The sequence below is a fragment of the Gymnoscopelus braueri genome (genome assembly GCF_963280865.1).
Source record: "Gymnoscopelus braueri genome assembly, chromosome: 12".
NCBI classification, from domain to species: Eukaryota; Metazoa; Chordata; class Actinopteri; order Myctophiformes; family Myctophidae; genus Gymnoscopelus; species Gymnoscopelus braueri.
In genome coordinates, this window is record NC_137614.1 from 27,711,873 (window position 1) to 27,730,320 (window position 18,448).

At 40.7% G+C, this 18,448-nt stretch overlaps 1 protein-coding gene across 4 annotated transcripts; it reads right to left on the reverse strand.

Annotated features, from left to right (window-relative positions):
* Positions 1–1,845: 1,845 nt before the first annotated feature.
* Positions 1,846–18,033, reverse strand: LOC308097601 (natural resistance-associated macrophage protein 2-like). 4 transcript variants are annotated; one of them, XM_080445472.1, is made up of 17 exons: positions 17,765–18,033; positions 17,202–17,291; positions 16,499–16,650; positions 14,912–15,034; positions 14,180–14,299; positions 12,569–12,675; positions 12,306–12,376; positions 12,121–12,188; positions 10,489–10,644; positions 9,527–9,685; positions 8,803–8,889; positions 7,959–8,078; positions 6,531–6,680; positions 5,865–5,938; positions 5,623–5,776; positions 4,365–4,515; positions 1,846–2,816 (listed from the first exon to the last, which is right to left on the reverse strand). In XM_080445472.1, exons 1-16 carry the CDS (start codon positions 17,814–17,816, stop codon positions 4,408–4,410), a joined length of 1,791 nt encoding a protein of 596 aa, XP_080301598.1. In that variant the 5' UTR covers positions 17,817–18,033; the 3' UTR covers positions 1,846–2,816; positions 4,365–4,407. The 4 variants fall into 4 exon arrangements, with proteins under 4 accessions (XP_080301598.1, XP_080301600.1, XP_080301597.1 ...); XM_080445474.1 differs by having other exon boundaries at positions 1,846–4,515; positions 17,202–17,287; XM_080445471.1 differs by having other exon boundaries at positions 1,846–4,515.
* Positions 18,034–18,448: the final 415 nt, after the last annotated feature.

Here is an 18,448-nt window from a genome sequence, read left to right on the forward strand (position 1 = left end):
TGTCCCATTTCACAAGTTTTCAAATGTATACAAATCTTTTGAAAATAGCAGATCTATAAGCTCACAATGTGTCGCTTAGCTTGTAGATCGGCTATTTTCAAATGGACGAAATGAATAGGGCTGAAGTGGTTAACATGTTTTGTAATAATAATCAAAATCTACAAAATAACTATTAACTAAAGTTTTCAAATAATTGTAGAGGAGTAAAAGTAACATATTTGCCTCTGAGATGTAGTGGAGTAGAAGTTAAAGTACTGAAAATATATACTCCAGTAAAGTAAAAAATACCCCAACATTGTACTTAAGTACAGAACTTGAGTAAATGTGCTTAGTTACTTTACACCACTGGCAATCACTGAGCACAGTGTTCATACTTGAATGTAATTACATGAAGTCTTAAAAGACTCAATATAAAAGGCTTAGCTTATAGTAGGTGGTGATGATGAGTGTAGCTGTGAAGGTAATCATATTCTTAAAACATATACATCTTAACAATGTCTTAACAATGGACAGATTTAAAAATAATAATAATAATACACAATTAGGCTATTCTTGGAAATATTTTGCAAGAGAATAATATATTCAAAGCTGCCAGCTATAAGTTGTTTATGCACACATACACATTTCATGCAATCATTTATTTCAGAAAGTGAAGCTAAGATGATTATTGTTTGTCTATAAGATTAATAGAAATGCATTTGACACCATAGTTAATTTGGATAGTCAAGAGGTGCCTTAGTTAGGCTACCGAGTGATCTGGGGTTCTATAAAGCTTGTTTTCCCTGTGGAAATGTAGAAATGAGTAGATAGAGAAGCCACTAAAATCTCTTTTGCGTCCAGTGTAAGTGTCTATGTGAGGTCAAATTCCACAAAAATAGCAAAATTTGACATTTAACATCCTTCAACCAAACTAGGTATTACACTGATGTTGAACCTATGTAAGTACGCAAACATTATGCAGAGGCATACCCAAACACACAAAAACGCATACGTTTAAACATTGTAGCAGCACATTATTGACACCATACAAACAACTGAAGGCAAATAGGGGAGTATAGAATTAACTTTTTCAAGTACATATAGATTATGCTTATGCGGACAGTATACTTTAATCAGACCAGCCTGTACCCACAGTGACCACAATGTAAGACATGGACAAGAATGACCCAGCTCTTGGCATTCCAGGCATAAAACATAGGGAGGCAGCATCGACTTGTCCGTGTAAATATATATACAAAATTATGTATGGACCGCACAACTGGAAAATGTCAACTTGAAATCCCCCCCCCCCCCCCACCCCCCTCTGTTTTGTGATACATCTTGATCTCTGTTGGTCATTACCTGTAGACAGTAAATCCTTAGTTAATTTAACTCCAAAGAGTGTACAAATACTTGGTTCCATCTCTTTGTTAAATTAACACTGAGGATTTTTCAGTGTAGTGTAGTAAGTGTACATTCTTCTGAGATATGCAGGAAGAAAGAGAGAGAGAGAGCGAGAGAGCGAGAGAGAGAGGGCAACGTTTGGGCCAGGGTCAACTGCTGGGCCTACAATGTAGGTCCTACACGGAGTATGTGTGTTGCAATGGTAGCACCATTGACTAATGGCATGAACTCCAAACATCATTACTGGTTAAAAAAAAGCTATATTTGATTCATTTTAGAAACAAACTGTTTTCTACACACATATTTTTGTGAACTAACAACACAGTGAACTGACAGACGTACGTATTTCAAAGCCGAGTCCTGAAATCCTTTACTGTTCAAAGTAGGAAGAGGAAAAACAAACAATTAAGAATCCCAACACTCAAAAACAATTCAAATAATCACAGCAAACAGTACTTCTAATGACGTAAATATCATTTTATTGTTCTGTGGTTTGTTTACTGTTAAATCACATTTTCAACTTGCGCAAGTCAATCATGGCACTGAAAGTCACAGCAATACAGCAGCTCAATGTCTCAATGACACAATGTCTCAAGTTTAGTTTAGTTTTTTGGAGTGTACAGTCCTTTCCAAAAAACATGCAAAAAAATATACTGTACTGCTACATACCAATAACTGGAAACATTCTAAAAAATGAATATTTTTCAAATCAAAATACATACATACATACCCCAGTTCTCTTACACACAACACAAAAATGTAGTTGTTCATTAAAATACAATCACATCATGCATGAATCATACAATCATATATTAATTGTAACTTTTCTAAAGGCCAACAGGCTTCCATAATAGGCAATAAAAAATATCAATCGCAGTAAAATTCTGTACTGAAAATTGGCTAAAACAATGTGTTGTAAAAATGCAACAGAAATGATTCATTCAAGACATTCATTTGTTTATGGATATTGTGAACAGAAAACAATTGTTGGACAAAACAATTGTTGACATTTTACACAACTCCTCCTTTTACAACTCCACCCACACACACACACACACACACACACACACACACACACACACACACACACACACACACACACACACACACACACACACACACACACACACACACACACCATCAGTGATTCTATTTCTCACACCTGCAAAAAGACACCATCTACTTACATCATGCACTATGCCATGCATTAGCTACATCCAATCATGCAGATCACAAACTAGCTGTAAGAAATGTTTGCCAGCAGCATCTGAGCCTTATGTAGGGCTGGGACTTCAGGGTCTAGAGTCATGTGATTTGCTGGAAGAGTCAACCCCCCCCCCCCCTCCCCTCCCAGCTCTCAGGCCTGCCCCTGCGTGGCCTCTGCCGCTGGGCTATGTTTCCAGGAAAGGGGCCTACTGGACAGGCTGTGAGGCCTATGCAGGGAGACATTGGCTCATTGAGAAAAACAAAAACAGAGAAGGGAGGTGGGAAGACTCTCCCTTCTTACATAACTCTGCCTCCATGACAGGGAGAGAGAGAAAAAAAGTTGCCCCGCCACAATGCAAAGAAAAACCTGTCCGTCCGCCTGCCTCTCCCTCGACTCAGAAAGGGCTGAGACTCTTCAAGCTTGGAATTTGAGCAACACAGAAACCTGCACAATGCCTGCGTTCACTTAGACAATAGTGTCAACACTGCTGACATACCACTACCACAGGCATTTAAAACGCTGGCTCAATCTGACTGTACCCTAGTTGTTGAAATTTCTGAAATAGTACTTTCATAACCACTGCTGATCATCACAGATTGTTTTAACATTGTTTTGCACAACACAATGCTGTTGTTACCATGTGCAATACTGTGCAGTTTCAGCACCATGTAAAACATGATGTAACAGGCCATGTCATCTGATGTGTGTTGGGTTCATTACACTGGTGGTAGAAATGTTTGTTTGAACAAGCCTGTTTCTCTTCTAGTCTACACTGCCCCCCTGTGGTGGAAAGAGGGACAGTAGAAGTATTCATTTCTAATCGTAACAAATGCAGGTGTCACAAAAGCCCATGAACCCATTAAACTGTAAAACCTAGTGCATGTCCATAAATGTGATAATGTGACAAAAATCGTTTTTGAATTAGTTCCCCCCCTCAATTTAGAATCCTAATTTCCCAGCGCTGCCAATCCCTCCTCCCCACTGTTGGCCTGGTGAGCAAGTAGACTACCACGTCTCCTCTGATACACATGGAGTCACCAGCTGCTTCTTTACACCTGACAGTAAGGAGTTTCACCAGGAGACCGTAATGCATGCAGACGTTCATGCTATGTCCCCCACTTTCCCTCACTGCTGAACAGGCGCCCTGCGAACACTGCCAATTGTGTTTGTCGGAAAGCCCGGCAATCAAACCCGTGTCTCTACAATTAGTGGGCAAGTGTTTTGCCTCTACACCAGCTGGACACCACTATTTGGAAAAAGTAATAGTGAAAAATGTGGCAACAACTTAACATTGTGTGTACTTTGTCGCTATATACACATAGAGGCTAAGATAACAAGAAGAAAAGAAATATATATACATACTATATAGTATAAATATATTGTATACTAATACTATACTCTAGTAGTGGTAGCATGCACCCCTACTTTAGATCATTGTGACAGAATCTGAACATCTATTTTGGATTTTACCTTGTTAACTTTTACATTATGCATATATTTATGTATATATTTGCCTTTCTCCATGGACACCAGGGCTGTAATATGGTAAGTAGTGATAACTTTCCAATGTCAAGAGATAAAAAGCATAGACTCTGACATTGGCAAATTGGCAGAAAATAAAAGACACAATTATAGACGTAATTCAGTGCCAATAAATGTAAAAAACACATAAGATGCATTTCATGAACATCAAGTATCAATAAATTATCAAAAAAGGAGAAAATATACACAAAATAAAAAAAGGCATCAGACTTTGAAATGATGGTCCACTCACACACAATGCATCCACGAGGGGAACGAGAGAAAGTGCTGCACAGTCAGGAGTCAAACTCAGGCTGCTGTTCAATCAGAATGGTAGTGTCGTTCTGTTTCCTTCTGAAAGGGTCCACGCACGACACTCCTAGAGCTATCAGACATAACCATGTCTATACTCACAGGAGAGATAAGAGAAAGACAGAGAGACAGTAAGAAAGAAGGGAGGAGAGAAAGATAGCAAAACAGAGAGAAAGAGGGTTAGAGATAGAGTCGGAGAGAGAGACAGAGAGAGATAAAAAGACGAATCAGTTGATTCTATATTCGATTCTTAGAAAATGTGGAAAATATTGCTCCGTTGTACAATTACATAGCTAAAAATATGAGGTGCAGAGGTGAATAAGTAGCATATGTGAGATGACAACTATAAAGTATAAGAAACAAAGAGAACAAAGTTTAGATGGTTAACCGATGGTGCCATCGAAGATTATGTTGTTCTAAGCTCCAGCTAAACATTTCCAGATTTCCATTTCCTAGCAGCAGTACAGTACAGTACCCCCAGGCAATTCTACTGAGGCAATAATGTCTAACTAGCCCTTAATAAATGCTCATTAACCCATTAAGACCGGGAAAGTCATTTTAGATTTTAACCACTTTAACCATTATTTTATACTTTGGCTGTTCAAAAATAGCAGATATACAAGCTCATAAGCGCTATGAGCTTGTCGATCTGCTATTTTTGAAAACTCATGAAAATGTGTGCAAATCTTTGAATACACATATTTTTTCATGTGTTATTGTATGCTTTTTGTCATGTTGTACTGTATGTTATCTCTTAAGACAGATTCAGAGCTCTGCAGCTCAAATTCAAAGGAAAAGAACAGCAGAGGGTGCTGTTTTTTCCTTTTTTTTACTATGGGTTCCCAGATTGTGTTGTATGTAACCCAGGTAGTACCCAAGTATTTAATTGCATTATGCACTGCTTTGTAAGGCATGACATGACATTATATTAATTGTACTGTAAGTGTAAGTTAGGCCCACTTACTTCACAATGGCATAACTCCCACCTTTACAGTAGTAGTATATATATACTACTTCAAAATTTGTATGTGAGTGTTTCCCAGGACAATCTTGGTACTGCTTTACTACAGCCCTTTTACTGCTATCGCTACAGCTGTGTTGTTGTTTTTAAGTGTCCCCTGTATTGTAAACGTATAAAACAATCAGGAAATGTGGGAAAAAAAACTGGCTTAATTGATCAGCTGAACAGTTTTGCTTACCAAATAGCCCACAAATGCCAGGTATGCCACGTAAAGGAATGATGCCAACACATACAGCCACACGCTGTCGAACGTAGTGACATAAACCACCACAAAGTACATGTTGATCGCACACACCAACAAGATCACCAATCCTCCACCTATTTTGGACACTCTGCAAAACAGAAGAATTATGTCAAATACAGATATGAAAACAGCAGGGGATCTTAAGTGTCATTGTCTTATGGTCAGGATGAACTTACAAACCATTGGCGAACTCATTCATGAGGGAGGGCAAACTGGTGAATGTAAGGATGGGAATGAGGGCAAATGGTAGCTGTGCAACATAAGAGAGGGGAAAAATGCAATATATTAGTTATAATATATTATTATAATTTCTATAAAACAAAGTAATTTAAAATCACTTTAACCAAACTGTACAAAAAAAGACTCAACTCTACCCTGATTTGTATTCAAATTAATTGCATATAAACCATCATAATGTCGTTTTACAATTTAAATGAGTGAATGTATTGTACAAAAATTTCCTTTCATTTTTGGTCGATCAGTAATTGGATGGTATGTGTCCCCGTTTCATCTTGTATTGAGTACTAGTGTCTGTGGTGTTTTGCAGTTGTTTGTTATGTGTTTGTATGTGTGTATAACTTTTTTGAAAAATTCAATAAAGATATTTGAATAATAATAACAATTTAAATGAGTGTATTTCTCCTTTATAGCTGCAACACTGGATATTTTGTGAAGCTTTGTGTAACCCTGTTGTGAAAAGCTGATCATAAGAAAAGCTTTAGACTAGTCATTATTATTAATACTTTTCATCTTCCAGAACCAAGGCGAGGAGAGGAAGGCTCCGGAAAGGGGGATAAAAATGGAAAAGGGACTGTTGGCTAATGCTCGGGAAGAGCTCTGACCTGCATGCTCTGCAGAACATTGAGGAAGTCGTTCATGCCTGTCAGGTGCTGCACATCCTGGAAGACGGCCATCAACAGGGTCGGAGTGATGGCAATGGAACGGGTCAAAAACACACGAGCGAAGCGTGACCAGCGTAGGTTCAGGAAGCCCTGGGGTTGGAAGCAGAACACCTGTGTATGAGCTTTCCTGACTGCAGCAAAAGAAGTGGTGTATATTATCATCGCATACATATACAACCTACAGTGTATATGTGGGCATTTTTGAGGCAGAGCACCCTCTGGGTGGCATATCATCGCTGTCATGCAGAAACCTTTTATCTCCATATTTTGTCTCCGTCAGGCCAGACGGCCGAAGGCTGTTTTCGCTCCAGTCCGTCCATCCAGTCCAGCAGTCCATTTGTGAACAGCTAATCTCCAGCACAGTTGGAACGATCAGCGTGAAACTTTGCACGCACACCCCCAGTAGGCCAAGGAAGATCTTTTCAAATCAGCCTCATGGTGGCGCTATAACAGGCAACTTTACGCTTTGGATTGTTACTCTTGAACCGTAGGTTCGATATTTTTTTAAATTGCACCCACTGCTTTTTACCTGTAAAACTGTGATGTGATAAATAAAACTGATTCTGATCAAGTTGTATCCATCAGAATTTCCATATTCCATTCCAATTCGATATGACTGACTTCCAAAGTTTGCAGGCCCTGGGTAGGCACCTGTCAGCAGGGAGTGTTGGGCGGGAGGAGTAGGACAGAGGCTCCACATCCTCCCGGTGGTAGGGCATTCACCGAATAGTCGAATATTCGAATATTCGAATATCAAACCGACTATTCGACTATCAAACCACTATTCGATTATTAAAAAAAAAAAAAAAAAAAAAATTCTTTTTTTTTTAAAGATTTTTTTTTTGTGGCTTTTCTAGAGCAGACACGCAGCTGTGAGCTCTGGTGTGACGTCAACTCACATTCCTTGAGTCGAGTCATCAATGCCATTGAAAAAAAACAACAAAAAAAAGAATTTAAATTTCTTTATTTTTAAAAAAAAATTTTATAATCAAATCGATTAATCGAATATTCGAATACTTATAGGTCGAATAATTCGAATGCTAAAAATCACTATTCGTGAATGCCCTACCCGGTGGTGGCCCCCCACTGACAGGAGGCGAGTCAGTAGGATGATAGCTAGTGATTATATAATAACCACATGGAACACAGGTTATTTTTCCCATTTGCAGCAAATTTTTCCCATTTGCTGAAAAGTAATGATTTTGGGCATACCAGGTTTCCGCCCGACAGTGACAATATACAGAGACACAGACACAGAGCTGCTTCATGGCGACTCGTCTGAAAATCAATGGATCCAAGCTATCAAAATTATCAACCCACAGTGAAGACAAATTCAACGGGGTGCTGTTTACTCGCACGTCCACTGACCTCCATGACGAATTGGCCAGAGTAGGTGCCCGTCATGGTAGAGCTCTGGCCAGCCGCAAGGATCCCCACAGCCCAGATGTAGAGCGCTGCGGGGCCGAAAACACAGCCCAACACCACACCCTGTGACCAATACAAACAAAGAGCATGCTCTGTTAAACTGAGTTGAAAGAATGACTTTATCAAAAGTGGGCACTGGGCAGATACTGTAGGACGGTAGGTACATCGGGGGGGGGGACTTGCAAAGCATGCATCATTTCATCTTTTGTTGGTAAAGGTCAGTGCCTTACATGGAGAGGATGACTGCTAACTTGAGGATGAAGAAAGAGATATTTGAGAACAAATGGGGGAAATGGATTGATTATGAGGTCTAGGGAATAGGTCTAGGTCTAGGGAATAGGATAGTTATTTCAAATAAATATATGTATTTGGTCTTGATACAGTACTTAACCCATGACATACATACTCATGTACTGTATATACACAACGCATGACTTCTTAAATATATATATATTCATATATGTGTATATATGGTTTTTGTTTTGTTTTTCTGACGATCGAGGGAGAAGGTACTATGTGTGAGATGATATAAATGAAAATGGTTGTTGTAAGAATTGAACGAGCTTAAACCTTTTGAACAAAAATTTTACAGTTTTCATGTACTATCGTTTATTAACATTGAACAGCACTTGTGCCCTCCTTCTATTCTATTTTATTTTATTATTATATAAGATGATGTTTGGCAACATATGTGATGTCTATTGTTTGTCTTTTTGTTTTATGTGTTTTGTTCTTGAAAACTTAAAATACATTTTAAGTGAAAAAAAAAAAAAGGTCAGTGCCTTACCCCTTTGTAGATGTCCACCTGTAGAGTCTCATTGTTCTGGGGGATAAGATCTGCATTGGGACTTCCTGTTGCATTGCACTCGTTGTACTGGAATCATAGAACACCAGCAGCTTACAATACCACAAACAAGCAATACAGTTGTTGTGTGCTCGCTGCAGCAGCATGTTCTCCAAACTATTGAAATAGTATCTTCCCAAAACCTTTAACACTACTAATACTTTAACTCTTTTCAAACCTTAAACACTACTAATACTTTAATACCTTTAACACTTATAACACTATCGATACTTAATGATATCAACATTCTTAGTGAGCCCACACTATTTCTTCAGGAACAGCACTTTCTAGCAGTGGCGTCCCCAGGAATTACATTTAGGGCAGGCGAGATTCCCCCCAGGGGTAAAAGTGGAGTAAAAGTACAATATTTGCCTAGATGTAGTGTTAGTTACTTGTTATTACACTGTTAATAATGAATGGCTCAAGGCAAGCTGCTCTCAGAGCCCCTTTTATGCCAGGTGAGTAGCTCTGGTCCATAGCGTTAAAAGGAGAGAACTCCTTCTAACGCTATGGACCAGAGCTACCAGGTGAGTACAGGTGATTCTAGTTATTTTTTTATATTCCTATTCCTCCTAACTATAATGTAAATGCTCAAAATAGGGACGCCATGCTGAAATTGGCTAAAATGCAGGTGTGTGAGATCAAAAGTCTCTGCAGCGACACTCACCAGTTCTATGTTTGTCCGTCCGTAGAAGGCCTCAGCAAAAACTGCCACCACAAAGACATTGATGAGGAACGAGAGAAATAGTGCAATTGCCGCCTCAATGAAGAAGTATTTGTTGGCCTCTTTTATTTTCTTCTTGCATGTCCGATCCACTTCTCTAGACTGAGACAATATTTACCAGGCATGAATCAGAAACAGAATACTACAGAAGCAGAGTTCAGAGGGAAGAAAACGTTGCTAGCTGTGTGTGTTGTCATACCAACATTTCACTACTTGTTCTTATAGTGTTGGGGACAAAACTAGTGTCACCAATAAAATGTTACTGCATATACAGTATATAATGTTTGGGCATGGATTAAGGTTAGGCGTGTATCCGTTAAGAGTTAAGGTTAGGGTACTACAAAGATTATAGTATATGTTATGCTGCGTTCAACAAAGCAACAGGCTACAAATCATTTTCAACAGAAGCCAGCGACATGATGTTACAAAGTGACACCCGACACTTGCCGCTGCGTGACGGGCGTGGCGCGGTACAAAACAAAGTTGAGCTGGCTTCAACTTTTTTCAGCTCTCCAATGACGCAGTGAAGCGTCAATCAATTATATATTTTTGTTTCACCATTTCCACTCCCCTTCTCTCTCCCCACAATTCCTGCTCTGTTCCATAAAAGGAATAAAAACTCATTCCCTGTGCTATTTAACCCTACCGTTTTCATTAACAGTGTGGCTTGAGTAACACTTCAACAGTGACTCTGCACGCAGCTATGTAGATGGCTACACTTGGTTATTTTGTAGCTTTTGTCGCCGCTAGTGTGAACGCAGAATTATGGTTAAGGTAAGGGTATGGGTAAAGGTTAGACATTTATCCGTTTATATTAAAGTATTTATTAAAGTGTAAAGATTAAGGTTGAAGCTTCAATACATAAGCTGTATATCATGCATACAGTCAACTATTCTAAGACATACCTTGACAAGGGCAGAATGGAGGTAGATGTTGTGAGGCATGATAACAGCTCCCACAATGCCCACAGCCTGCTGCAGTTGCGACGACCCACAGCCCTCACAATATGGCAGAAACATCCCTTTCAAAAGCTCGCCTTGATCTGGCTTTACCATCACGTACTAGGAGATTGAATGAGACAGTGAGAGAGAGAGAGAGAGAGAGAGAGAGAGAGAGAGAGAGAGAGAGAGAGAGAGAGAGAGAGAGAGAGAGAGAGAGATGCAAATATAAACATAAATAATAAACAAACTAATATGTTTACAGCATGGTTCTGCAGGAGTCTATCCGTGTGTGTGTGTGTGTGTGTGTGTGTGTGTGTGTGTGTGTGTGTGTGTGTGTGTGTGTGTGTGTGTGTGTGCGCGTGTGCGTGTGCGCGTGCGCGTGTACAGAAGTACCTCCACTAACCTTTGTCACATATCTCTATAATGCTTTGAAATATTTTAACTTTAATTTGATAATGTATGTCAAGGGGGCTCTGATTGGGCTGAAACCTTTCCCAAATTTGGAGTCATACCTTACGGCACAGATATGTCACACAGACAACTGACAAAGATGAGTGACATCAGAGCCCGGCCACATGAAGTCCACATTGGATCCACATGATTAATTTTGGAATTTTTTATGCTTTATTTCAGATAGGTCAGTGTAGTAGAGAAACAGGAAACCAAGGGCAGAGCGAGAGGAGAAACGTTGGCTGTACAATCTACAGTATGTATATCCTGGCAGTGATAACTATTTTACTGCTTTGTTCAGTTTGTGGGTCTTAACCTTGCACCTTAGAACTTCCTGTACTTCTTTGTCTGTGGTACGATTTATTACTGTTCATTACTACTACCACCTGTTTAGACTAGCAGGCGCCTCTTGATAGGTTAAATCTTCCTTATTAATTTCTTCTTGTATTACCTGACATTTATGACGGTGTATACCCAATGCGCCTATCATTTGATGTGTGTCATTTGATCAGTGGTTGGGGTAACTTTTTGTACCATGTTTGGTACATTAGAATTGTGTACATATACTGATTTGGGTTTAGATAAGGTACTGTCACTCTTGTTTCATGATGAGCACTGATTTCATTGACTGATGGCTGCATTGTTGCCAGCTGGGCTGGGTCACCTCAGCTGACCCAGTTTAGCAGGTATGGGTGTGTCTTAGTATTTCTTGTCCGAGGAAGCTACCAGGCTCGAAATGTCACCAGGGTGGAAATAAAAAGCTCCTTTGGAGCTTGATCCAGTGTGTCACCTATTCTATTTTGATGTTTATTTCTGCCCAGCACCTGCCATTTTAAACCTTGGATGTGAGTGCTTCATTTACTTGCTTTCAGAGAGAGGGGAGAGACATGTAAGACAAGACAGGGATTGGATTTGAACGCAGATCCACTAACTACCAGGCACCCCAACAAATTAATATTTGATAACAGTAGGCAGGTGGTACAGTACATAGTAGGCAAGAAGGCAGGTATGGAAATGATACACAAACAAACACACAAACACAACAAAGCACAAACAGGACACACCGGTATATAGCACAAATGTCAAGGGTGCAATGTTTTATGAACACGCACTGTGCTATCTTGTTGGAAGGAAATAAAAGTGTACCTCATATCCAAAGGTAATAGCCATGACCGCAATAAGAACACCAAAAAAGGCCTCCAGCTTCCTCAGACCTGAAAAGGTGATAGAATATTTGGTTCATGCCCTGTGCAGGAAGTAACTTCACCGTCATTTAGAAATGAGACACATAAATCTCTCATATGGATCGAACGGATGTGTCCACAACCTACCGTACTTGTCCAAGAACAGAAAGACAAATGTATCGATGATGGTGATGAGGACCCCGCCCCATAAGGGTATCCTGTACACCCACACCCACACACACACACACACACACACACACACACACACACACACACACACACACACACACACAGGAAATGACAAACATGGAGGAGATAAAGAAACCATTTTACAGCACTCATCAAACTGTTCCAATTCCACGAGTCATAAAATCAATGTTCTTCCAGCGTGGCAGCACAGTCTGTCTCACCTGCCAGATGACAGGAGGTTGAAAGCAATGGCACAACCGATGACTTCCTGCATGTCTGAGCCAATGATCGCCAGCTCCACCATTAACCACAGGAAGATACGGGGAACCTACAGACACATATGTGAATAACATTGGCATGTGTTCCATTCATGAGTAACACCTTAGTATGTTGTCACTAAGCTACGAACATCCTCTTCCGGCAATGAGCTTATTTACTGATTCCTCAAATTTGAGTCTAATGTGTTACCAATTCGGGATTATTCTTTTACCACTTGTATGCAGATGAGATGGGTGATGTGTTTGTGTTGAAGGCCTAGGTATTTAATCATTTCTGTAGATGGCATGCACACTGAAAAGTAAATAAAGAACAGAATTTTACGGGCTACAGTGCAATGCAATGTGCGGACTCCATTTTTCATTTTCGGTGCAGGCCTACTCATTTATCAAATCATTTTTAAACTGCTTCAGTCCAGCTGATTGCACCAAAATATTTCCTGCCTATAACTGATCAGTGGAGTGGTACTACCTACAGCGTAAGACTCCCCTTTGGCTTACAGGCAATAGCATTGCACAGGCCTGTGAGGCTTCCCCATAGCTAGAGACAACAAACAGTCCCTCTGCACTCCCTGCACTGCAAGGTAATGGTGATGTATATCCCACAGGGTGGACTAAAGGGTAGCTGTGTGTAGAAGGAGCATTTACTGGCAAATATGGGTGAATATTTCAGCTCTGATCTGACACCACTACCATAGTACTGTATGAAGCTGACTGCATGAGGAATGACCAGTTCAGACGAATGGTTTAGTCCTCAAAGCCATCCAGAGTGTTATAGTAGTGTTCCCCATTAAGGTGGTTACCGAGTTACTTAGTACTAGTATTAAAACTCGGGATTTCGCTGTGTGTAACTGCACAAATTACAAAATGATTATATAGTCAGCGATGCTAAAATGAAATGAACCCCGGCCATTTTCCCAATTAAATGGATCATTACATGCTTTCACACCTATTCACCCTCTCGTAATGTGCCCGGGGAAGGTGCAATAGGACTTTTTGTGCTGTAGGAGAGAAAAATGAAGGGTGGTCACATGGTTACACACGGTTTCCAGGCCAGTGGGTTTCAGTCAAGCGACTCTTTCAGTACCACGGAGGCAGAGCCATGCCGCATTCATACAAATGGAACTTCCTCAATTCAAGTGAATAATTAATAATTCTGGATTTAAGTGTGATCTATGAAAACACAATTAGATTATAGAATTATCCTGAATTCCTTGTGGATAATACTATCCTTACACTGGCTATTAAAACCATGGCTGCTTCTGCTAGTGCTAAACGCATCCAAGTGATCAAGACTATTTTCTGTCCATTGTGGGTCAGTGGCACAAAGATGGTACTAGCACTAATATACACTGGGCCTGGTTACAGACGCAAAACAAAATGGAACGCGACGGGTGTAAATGCAATAAGCATGAACATGATGCTGTAAACATATCAGCTTCAACACTGTAGTGTTAAAGATTGATCCAGGCAGACAGTAGATGTTCAGTCTGAACACATCTAGCCATGGCATAGTGCTTGATGATGAGACAGTAGTAGAGGAAAAGGGAGGCTCACAGTGTGGTACTGGCGATTGCACATTTCAGCTAGGTGCATCCCGGTCACCACTCCCAGCCGTGCTGCCAGTCTCTGTAGAAGTAAACCAATGATAGTGGCTCCCATCAGCACCCACAGAAGCTGGTAGGAAGAGAAAATGTATAGGTTTTCAAAGAGCCCACTTACAATTATGTTATTATTAGTATTAGTATTAGTATTAGATATACAAGCTCATAGCGTGGCACCGAGTGCCGCACTATGAGCTTGTAGATCTGCTATTTAAAAAAAATCTATATAACATTTATTTTCGCTTTTTAAGCGAACATTTGTAACTCAAATATTTGCTTCTGGGGGGGTCCCTGGAACAAAACATTTTGAGATGGGGGTCTGCGACCAAATACATATTTTCTAAATCATAACGGTATGTTGCTATATCAGTGGTCAAGGACCCCCAAAATGATATGTATTTGGCCGTGGACCCCCATCTCAAAATATGCTGTTCCAGGGACCCCCAGAAGCACAGATCGGAGTTAAAAATGTTTGCTTTAAAGCATATATATATATTCAAAGATTTGCATACTTTTTCCAAGATTTTTCAAAAAATTGCAGATCTACAAGCTCATAGCACAGCACTCAGTGCCGCGCTATGAGCTTGTATATATGCTATTTTTGAATAGCCAAATAAATCTTAAAATGACACAGATGCGTTCCCGGTCTTGATGGATTCATAATTAGTAGTATTCATTCAAATACCTTAAACCCAGCTTTAGCGCCAGACTGTAAGTCAGACTCAATGTTCCCAGGGTCCAGGTAAGCGATGCTCATCAGGAACCCAGGCCCAGTGAATGCCCACAGCTTACGGAAACTGAAGCAAACCTAGAGGAGAGAGGAAAGGGAATTTTAAACATGAACGTATAGAATGCCCCATACTGTACAGTGATAGTAGCAGATGTCTTATTAATTGGACAAAATACTTTCTATATACAGTATATTGTAAATTGGAGTGACAGTAACTACCTCCGGCTCAACACAGGCAAGACCAAGAAACTAGTGGTGGTGGACTATCGCACAAGCAATAGGGTACCAACGGTCCCCTGCACCATACACAGGGAAGTGGTGGAGATCGTGGATAACTACAAGTTCCTTAGCCTCGCGTGGCCAGACCAAGTTCCTAGGCATGCACCTGAACTCAGTCAGTCACTGGACTGGTCTGACAACTCAGATGCCTTCTAGGGATAGGATAATTCCTTTTAACAGGACGTTCATGAAAGTCCTTGCGGGCTTGTTTCCAATGAGGGCCTGTGAGCAATTAGGGGTTAAGAGTCTTGCTCAGGGACAAATTTCATTTCATCGACACATATGCTGGCGTGGCCTGGAATCGTACCTGGGGCAACCAGGGCCTCTGGCTCCCTAGGCGGCTCACTAACCACTCAGCTATGGCCGGGCAAGGGACTTTAGGGCTGTTCTTCCTGAGAAGGCTCAGATCTTTCGGTGTGTGCAACAAGATGCTGCAGATGTCTGTATTGGATAGTGCCCTCTTCTTTGCACTTGCCTACTGGGGGGGGGGGGGGGTCACAACAGTGACTGTGCTACACTAGATGGGGTGGAGGAGGTGGCGAAGGTGTCAACACGGTGAAAGCTGGAAGCTACCATGGCCAACCCCTCCCACCCACTCCACGAGGAGAAAGTGAGGCAACTGGGCAAGAGGGGAAACGACAGATTCATCTTCCCTCGGTGGAAGTGCGATAGTACAGGAGTAGATGGTAGTATTAGAAAGCAGAGTGACCATCGTGTGACACAATGTCACTCTACTCCGGTTAATAGACTAATAACTCTGTAGTAACACCAGTACAATTACCTTACGGACACTGACTCTGACATACTGCATACAGAGGGAGGGCTAGGGTTATAATACTGCTGACACTGTATTGATACCCAGTGGTGTGTTCTACCGTGTCCCGCTGTATACGCCGTATACAGTGTAGATTTTTTTTGGGGAAAAGCGTATACAGTCTACTAACCATTTCATCAATTGAAAACGCGCTAGCGTATACCCACGACCATGCGCATCTCGTGCAGGGAATGATTATCGTATACCTCCGGAAAAAAACCTAGACCACACCACTGTTGATACCGGTGTATTCTGTTGATGTCGTATCGACACTGTGATTGTATTTGTTTATGCTCAGCGCAGGTCAGGACACTGCAAAGACACTGTGTTTGGGTGTATTTCGGCACAGCAGCATAATTGCTGATACTATTAAAAATAATGGCGGATAAATCGGTCTAGCTCTAATCCTTTGATTCCCATTTGTCTTTGCTGTTCCAACCATACAGTACCGTGCTGTTGTCATCAGGAACAGGGATTCTCTGGTCAAAATAAGTACTAGCCACGGTTTCATTCTGTCCCTCTTGAAACAGAGAGGGTGAGAAGGCCATTTTTTGAGTATGTGTGGTCCGAACAACTTCTTTCTCTCCTGCAGTCTCGCCTCCTGAAATGTGAAACAGGCATGGTGAGAGAAGAACAAACACCAATGAATGGCCTCACTTTTGGAGACTAGGTCAGTCAGGATTTTCCATTACATACATTAAAGTAAAGTTTGGAGTTTACAACACAGAGAGCTGGTAGTAAATGACCATCAGGCGACAGGCGTGATAGCATATTACACCACAAAAGGTTATAAACTCACAGGTATAAACTCGATGACATCAACTTCATAAAGGGGACATTTAATTACCAGAGGAAAGTCATTACCGTTGTGCTGTTTGATGCAATTACTATTCTTCCTGCAATCCTGTTACTTATGTGGAAGAACAACATCCCCTACTTATAATGATTATAAAAATGAGCTTCCAGCCTAAATATCAATGTTCTCTTCCCATACAATCACATGGTGACATCGCCTATTCGTAGCATAACATACAGGCTAAAGATGTACATTGGACAATGGTGTAATATCATATCTATCACTCCTAACACTTTTCTTTACCTGCCAACAAAAGTATTCTATTCTATAACAAACATACAAATAAATGAACTTGCCCTCTCCTCTGTCTTGTCCATGGTCCTGATCTGAGGGAACACTGGGAGGGAGGGAGGAGATGTGGATGTTCTCTGGAAGGGGGTTTCTGTCTGGATGCAAACAGGCCATTATACCAGGATTACACTCAATTACATGATCTCACAGCACACAAAACAAATCCTCTATACACAGAAAGCCATGAGAACTTTCTTCACAGATAATAGCCCAGCTGTAGTAGCCTACATCAAGGGAAGGGAGGTAATCTAGTGAACTCTCAAGAGACATATTCAGCCTAACAAAAACAAACCAAAAAAGCAGGACATTTGGGTTCATTCTGATACCACATAATGTAGACTTCAGCAGATTTAAAGCAACCTGCACAAATGTGTGGAATGACCGTTTTCATATAGCCTACAGTAACTTTAGACTACATTAGATGAGCTATCTTCTCCCCCAACTAAGCCTACTACATATCAGTCTCATAGCCCCATATATTATATGACAGATGACCGTCTTCGTCTTGTGATCAAAGGCTAATAGCCCTGCAGTGACCCTTGCAAATCAGGACAACGAAATATCTCACCTGAGCTCAGAAAAGAGAACATCTTTGTGGTCGGTCTGCTAAATCGCTGCATTTTTCTTCTGGCCTGTGTCTTCTCTCCACGTGTGACGAAAATGTCGGTTTAACTCACTGGTATATTATTTAGTTCCCGGTAAAAGTGTCCATTCATTGTTTAACTTCCGTGTTGCACAGTATCGGGTTGTTTAACTTATGGTGCACTTCTATTTAATGGTCTCGACGCCGACAGGTTGAACATCCATCTGTGTCAGTGAGGGACGGGACAGTGCAAGGTGTTGACTGACTAACCAGGCAGGTGAGCTGCAGCACAAAGGAAGGGAAGGAGGGTCCAAAGCCCAAAGTCACATTCCAGGAGACGTGCCATATGATATCTCAACCACCACGTGACCTCCAGTGGTGGAAAGTAACTAAGTACATTTACTTAAGTACTGTACTTAAGTACAATTTTGAGGTATTTGTACTTTACTTGAGTATATCCAATTTCCAATACTTTTACTTCTACTCCACTACATCTCAGAGGCAAATATTGTACTTTTACTCCACTACAGTTATTTGAAAACTTTAGTTACTAGTTACTTTTCAAATTATTACATTATGAAACGTACATTAACCACTTTAGCCCTATTTTATACCCAGGCTATTTGAAAATAGCCGATCTACAAGCTCACAAGGCGTTGTACATTTTGA

What these genes read in the sequence shown, in the direction of transcription:
- LOC308097601 (XM_080445472.1), bottom strand. Translation starts at nt 17,816, where the DNA reads ATGCAGCGATTTAGCAGACCGACCACAAAGATGTTCTCTTTTCTGAGC. An exon ending in TGGACAAGACAGAGGAGAGG is followed by an intron (nt 16,651 to 17,201) that starts GCAAGTTCATTT and finishes TTCACATTTCAG; the next exon opens with GAGGCGAGACTGCAGGAGAG. An exon ending in GCAATCGCCAGTACCACACT is followed by an intron (nt 12,676 to 14,179) that starts GTGAGCCTCCCT and finishes ATGTGTCTGTAG; the next exon opens with GTTCCCCGTATCTTCCTGTG.